General features: G+C 41.4%; 1 protein-coding gene across 7 annotated transcripts in view; it reads left to right on the top strand.

Moving 5' to 3' along the window:
- The window catches only part of GON4L (gon-4 like), an 86,155-nt gene that overhangs the window by 1,873 nt on the left and 77,437 nt on the right, over positions 1–6,845 (top strand). For 4 of the 7 annotated variants that reach the window (XM_067037888.1, XM_067037894.1, XM_067037902.1 and 1 more), the window contains exons 1-2: positions 865–933; positions 2,776–3,306. The exons of 1 other annotated variant lie outside the window; for it this stretch is intronic. In XM_067037888.1, coding sequence (XP_066893989.1) covers positions 2,802–3,306 — 505 coding nt within the window. In that variant the 5' untranslated portion in view covers positions 865–933; positions 2,776–2,801. Of the gene's footprint in view, positions 1–864; positions 934–2,775; positions 3,307–6,845 lie in introns of those variants that run through there. 2 more of the 7 variants (XM_067037879.1, XM_067037920.1) reach the window with 2 other exon arrangements.

Here is a 6,845-nt window from a genome sequence, read left to right as displayed (position 1 = left end):
TCTCCATGATTACATCAAGTTCATCATTTTAGGCTGTGGATACTTTCATCCTGTCGGATTCTGTTTACAGACAGAATCAGGTCAAATAAATTATTTAAATGCATAAATATTTGTTGATGGTTCACCTGTAAAGTGAGAGAGTTGAATGTATTTCTTCAGCTTTGACGTTCTGTCCTTGTAGAAAAGAGGAAAGAACAGTTCTAGGAGTTATTCATTCAGAACACATGTATTGAATTTATTGGACATCGACTATGCCTCAGGCACCTTCCTGGACACTGGATTAATGCATTAGAAGCTAGAGTCAGGATACCTGATTCCTTCTGATAGCTGTGCATCTTGGTGAAATCACTTACCCAGCTGAGCCAAAAATTTGTCCTGTGTAAATTGGAAGGTATAATAATACCATTGTCCCATAGGATTTATTGTGAAGATTAAAAAAAAAATCACCTTTGATAAAGTAGGTGAAAGCATTTTGTAAGCAGAGTATTATACAGATATGAATAATTACTATGGATTGAGTCCAAGACTGCCTTAGCTTTATTCAGGAAACTGCACTATTTGTAACCCAGTGATTCCTCTTTCTAGAATTTTATGAATTCTCCATTGCCTTGGTCCTGTATTCCAGGTGTCTACAGGCGAGAAGGATTAATTGTCAATTTAAACCACTGAACCTTAACCCCCAGTTTTGTTTTTAGTAGGATAGCTCCATGGACAGAGAAAGCGAGGTATTGCCTTTAAATTTTTTTGCCAACAACGGACATACTAGCCCTTTGGCTTCTTTTTGCCCTGAAATAAGATGGCACCTGTGGTGGGCGCATGCTCTTTGATGCCCTGACGCCGCGCACCGCGACTCGGGGGCGCGCACGTCAGTCACTGACGTTGGCTGACTTCCGGTGGTACCGAAGCTGAGTTTCCGCGGGATCGGGCAGGCTGGTGAGGGTACTGGGTCGTGTACCGTGGGGCGGGAAGAGGCAGGTGGGAACTGGACATCCGGGCGAAGGATGTCCAGGCTGAGGCGGTCGGGTCTGAGGGCTGGTGCGGGGTGCGTGACAGAGGTAGGGGAGTGAAGGCGTGTAGCTGGGAGTGGGGACTTGGGCCAGCGCTCGGCGGCGAGGTCAAAAGCGCAGTTAGGACCCCTTTGTGAAATCTTTTCCCAGGAGGGGTCCGCGCTGGGCCTGCCTCCGGATTTGCATTCATTCACTGTTGGTCTGACTGCAGTTCCCCAACCGGGGGGGGGGATGGGCTCTTTAGAGATTCTGCTGTCTTTGAAGTGCCGGAGCTAATCCCTGCACGTTGCTGACTTTGAATTGTAGCTGCCTTTTTTTTTTCTTTCCTCCTTTTTTGGACCTCAGTAATTTATCTGAAATATACGGCTCGCCTGAACTAATCCCACTCCCCTTCATTCTCCCTTTCCATTCCGTTATCAGCGGAATCTTCAGGTGTTTATTGAACTTTAATTATCAAGATAAGGACATCAGTTGATTTGGCATGGGTGGGGGAATCTCTCCTAGTGTCCTGGAGAAACTGAATTAAGGAGGTTTAAAACTAACCTTATAGTTGAGACTCTTAGAAATAACTTTATTTTGCAGTCCTCTAGTCCACGCTCTCATCTAGTCCCCTGGTAGATGGGTGTTCAGGCCTTGCTTCAACATTGCCAGTGATGAAGAACTCACTGTAACAGGAGGCAGATTATTCTATTCTTGAACCTTTTGTATTGAGAATAAAGTTTTTTGGGGGTAGAAAGATGCAGTCAGTTTTCATATAATGCTCTTGATCCAAGCTGCATCGAATAAGCACAGAATAGGAAGTTCACACACTCTTCCATTCATTCGTTCGAGGAACATTTATTATCTACAATAGGGCAGATACTGCTGAGTACTAGGCGTACTAGCTGGAAAGAGTCCTTTCCCTCAAAAAGCACATTGTTTTGGGGCAGGGTGGTGGGTAGGAGACAAGAAGCAATCATAAAAGTGGTAAGTATGAAAAAAGAGGTTTGCAAATAGCTGCTATGCAAACGTAAGAGAAGATACCGTCCATTTTAGGTTAGTGTTGCCATTAAAATGTGATAATTGGGATTGAAACCAAGAGTCCAGAAGTAACATAGTATAGAGAACAGTTAGGAATCTCTTTCTTGTTTTCAACACAAAATTTCTTTTAATATAATCTAACCTTTTTAAACAACCACACTTTGCTTTTGGATTGTTTCTGTTAATGGAAATACCTGTTTATGAAAGCAACAATAGCAAACATTTATTGATCTAAGAAATTACTATCTAATGATGTAGGTGCTATTTTTATTTCATTTTATAGCTGAAGAAACTGAGATTCAGTTTAAGTAACTTATGCAGGGTCACAGAGCTGGAGAGAAGCTTACTTGGGAAACAAATCCAGACAGTTTGACTCCACAGTTTGCTTTCAGCATCACGTTATTTTGCCTCCCTGATGGTAATAATAATAACTAACACTAATCACTTACTATTTAATTCTTAAAACAACTCCATGATGTGAGAACAATTATTATTTTTTACAGTTGAGGAAACCGAAGTTTGGAGAGGTTAAGTCACTCAACCAAGATAACACACTAATCAGTAATAGAGTTAGGATTTGAACTCAGGCAGTCTAACATTGTCTCTCACCTGCCATCTAATGGGACATTGTGCATTTGGTGTAAAGTACCGTGTTCATGATTGAACATGAATAAGTGAAAAGATTTGAGGAAATGTTATTATCATTAATTAATAGGAAGGTGATAAGAACTTGCCTTTATCCTTTCAGGATGGAACAGAAGTGGGACTTGCAAAATGTTGCCCTGTAAGAAGAGAAGAACTACATTGACAGAGTCCCCACAGCATCAGGGCAACCAGGAGGAAGATGACTTAGACCTAGAGTCAGCTGTTAAACCAGAATCTGACCAAGTTAAAGACCTGGGGTCAGTGTCAGTGTCCTGGGGTCCAAGTTATGGCAGAGCAGCTGGCCTTGAAGTGCAGTCTGTGCAGGATGCAGGAAATCAGCTTGGTATGGAGGACCCATCTTTGAGCTCTGGGATGCTCACCCAAGACACAAATTTACCAGTTGTAGAAGCTGTCGATGTGGCCATCTCTCAGGGAATTACCCTACCTTCCTTGGAGTCTTCCCAGCCCCTAAATATACACATTGGTAAAGGAAAACTCCAGGCCACTAGTTCAAGGAGAGGGAAGAAAATTACACTCAGGCCTGGGTCACTTGCTCAAGAAGACAGAGGTGATCATCTTATTGCAAAGGAACCTTTTTCAGGAGATCCTAGTGAAGAATTCAAGGAAGAAGGAGGTAAGATATGGAAGGTCTTAGGTTACATTTTCCTTGTCAGTACCAGCTTGCCATTGCCTTTGCTGTTGTCATTGCACTCTCTGCAGTGCCTTTACAAAATAGCGTTTCTGAAAGAGGATGCTGATTTGCTATGGAATTGGAGGTGTGGTGCTTGTAGGGTCAGTGTTGAACGTTATGAATGGGTGGAAACTTTCTTCTCCCCTGCCATTTCCTGGATCATCTTCTGTATCCTTTTCTTTCCTTTCTCTTATCTTTTCATCATTTCTGGAGGGATGAACTATGTATGGCCTTTTGTGATTTGGTGAGTATTTATGAAGTGGGGCTTGAGGAGGGGCAGTGGCTTAAAGGGAGAGACTGCTGCCTGCGGCATTTGGTAAGGCTCTACAGAGGTGACGTAACGCTTAGGACTTGAAGGATCAGTTGTGGTTTGATGGACTGGTGGCATGGAGTATCTTAGGCCAAGAACAGTCTGAGCAGAAGCAGAGGCAGAGGCAGGAGAGGTAAGTGAGAGATATCTTCAGAGTGGTAGATTGTGTTTAGATTGTGAAGGGCTTTGTTTTTCACACTTAAGTGTTTCAGCTTTTCCTGAAGGTTATAGCCAATTAACAAAAAGCAGAAGGCATAGTTCTGACCTCAGAAAGCTTATAGTCTAGTTGGGAAGACAAGACACTGCTCCAAATGAATTATGGATAATTCATTTGGAGCAGTTTAAGATACTATGTGATTAAATGCTAGTGTGGTACAAGAAATTAGGATTTTTGAAATCAGAACTTGGATTGATAGGATTGGACGGATTGGGGTGAAGGAGTGGAGGCAGAATAGCATTTTCTGCAAACACATAGAAGTGCTGTTTGTGTGGGAGGGTAGCAGGGCTTCAGATAGAAAGGATAGATCCAGATTACTATGCAGAGCCATGCTGTTATGCCCTGGAGACTGTATAAAGTATTGGTGTAGGATGTTGGCAGTAGGATAGAGAAGAAAGGGTATATCTCAGAGACATTACAAAGAAAGAATTAATATTACTCAGAGACTGATACCATTTAAGATAACTGGACTGGGGGATGGTGAAGCATGCCTTCACGGGGAAGGTATTTGAGGGGGTTGAAATGAGTTCAGCTTTAGATATATGGAGTGTGAGGTGCCATCAAGGAAAAATAGAAAATTGAGATTGGAGTTTTCTCAATCTCAGTTGGTAAGAGGTAGGACTAGAAAAGTGTTAATTGTGGTTCTTCTTCATGGAAAGGAGCATGGAAGAAGATGACAGAGAAGGGAAAACTGGAGAAGTAATAGTGGAAATCAAGGAGAGAGGAGAGTTTTAAGAACAGATATACATCATTTAAAATTTAGTGACAAAGGAGATATAATGATGCCTGAGAAAATATTACATTTAAAGGTTGATGATCTTTGAGAGTAGATTTAGGAGAGTCTTTTGGAAAAAGGAAATCAAATGATGGCATTAAAGAGGGAGGGATGAAAGCCCCAGTAATAATTTGTGCCATGTGAGAATGGAAATTGCTAGAGGGGGAGGCAAGACTATAGAACTTTTTCCTTGGCTAGTTTGTATTTGTTATATGAAGACAGGAGGAAATGGAGGAAAATGCAGGATTAAAGTGCTAGAGAAGGAATGTAAAATTAAGTAGGGGTTCCAAGTCACTCACCTATTGAGGCGTGGAATCTAGAGATATTTTCAATGGTCAGTTTACAAATACCCAAATGTAGATAAATAAACATTTATTTTTTAGGATTATCTGTAATACTACTACCCGTTGATTCTCTCACCTTGTACTTCAGTTAGCTGTATATACAAGTAATACCAGTAAAAGAAGTACATTATGACTTCTTTTATCCCCCCAAGTAACTTTTTTCGGCCAAATAGAAATGTCACATAAAAAGCAGAAAGGAGGAAAGAAGGAAGATTGAAAATTCATACATGTATGTTTTGGAAAATATTGAAAAGTTGAAAGAAGAAAATAAAAATCACCCATAATCTTACTGCTCAGAGTAGTTACTGTTATAATTTAGTGCATATTCTTTTCGTTGTTTTGCTTTCTTTTAAGTGACATTTTGGTTTTTTTATTATGATTATGTGGGGGGAAAAAACAGGAAAAACATCTAGGTTATTTTGAAGTATCAGTATTGTGTTACAACTGATATATACTGTTAAATCATGTTTCTAGACTGCAGGTGCTAGTGATTAAACCTTTCTCTATATTCGTGTTTATTCTCATAGAATTTTAATTGTTCTTTTAAAATTGATTTATGGACCCTGATTTCAACTTAAGCCTTTTTTTCCTTTCTTTGCCTTCTAAAAATGATAACTTAGGCAGATTTCAGCTTAAAATTAGTTGGTTTTTACAGTTTTCAGCTAATTATTTTCATGTTATCAATTTGCAGTAAACAAGTTACAGCTGTGCTCTGAATAAGGCTTTTACTTCTCTCTTACCCTTCTTTATTTCTTTATTTGGCTGCATCGGGTCTTAGTTGCTGCACACGGGATCTTCATTGCGGCAGGCATGTGGGATCTTTCGTTGTGGCGTGTGGGCTCCAGAGCGTGCGGGCTTAGTTGCCCTGCGGCATGTAGGATCTTAGTTCCCCTACCAGGGATCAAACGCATGTCCCCCTGCTTTGGAAGACAGATTCTTAACCACTGAGAAGTTAAGAGAGGGAAGTCCCTCTCTTACCCTTCTTGACTTCTCTTTCTGAGGTCTTTGGAATCTAGCAGATTGATAAAAGGAAAAGAAGAGTGGGATCCTAGGGGGTTCTGTAGGAGGGGAATTAAATTGAGAAGCAATGAGATGGGATCAGGAAAAAAAGGTTGCAGAGAGAAGGAATATTTTCTCCTTGTAGAGTATGGTGCAGCTGATAAACTGTAGGGACAGTTTTGGAGTAGTTCCAACTGTTTGAGGTGGAAAAAGTATCAGTGGAAGCTCTACCTACCAAAGTGAACTTCTGTATTTTGCTTAGATGTAAAGATTCTGGTATGTTTGTTTAAAAAAATCATTTGTATCAGTTCAGTTTTTAAATGTTAGACATTCTAAAAATTATTAACGATTGTTGATTAATGAGAAAGCTCTGCTGTGCTATTGATTTAAGTTCCTCCCTCTTTTTTTTTTTTTTTTTTTTTTTTTTGCGGTACGCGGGCCTCTCACTGTTGTGGCCTCTCCCGTTGCGGAGCACAGGCTCCAGACGCGCAGGCTCAGCGGCCATGGCTCACGGGCCCAGCCGCTCTGCGGCACGTGGGATCTTCCCGAACCGGGGCACGAACCCGTGTTCCCTGCATCGGCAGGCGAACTCTCAACCACTGCGCCACCAGGGTAGCCCTAAGTTCCTCCCTCTTATGAGAAATTTGCCTGAGAGGAACTTTTTCTTTTTTAAATAAATTTATTTATTTTTGTCTATGTTGGGTATTCGTTTCTGTGCGAGGGCTTTCTCCAGTTGCGGCGAGCTGGGGCCACTCTTCATCGCGGAGCGCGGGCCTCTCACTGTCGTGGCCCCTCATTGCGGAGCACAGGCTCCAGACACGCAGGCTCAGTAGTTGT

Source organism: Kogia breviceps, chromosome 1 (genome assembly GCF_026419965.1).
Source record: "Kogia breviceps isolate mKogBre1 chromosome 1, mKogBre1 haplotype 1, whole genome shotgun sequence".
In the NCBI taxonomy this organism is placed as follows: domain Eukaryota; kingdom Metazoa; phylum Chordata; class Mammalia; order Artiodactyla; family Physeteridae; genus Kogia; species Kogia breviceps.
The sequence above is the reverse complement of the archived record's forward strand: the minus strand, read 5'-3'. Positions and strand labels throughout refer to the sequence as shown.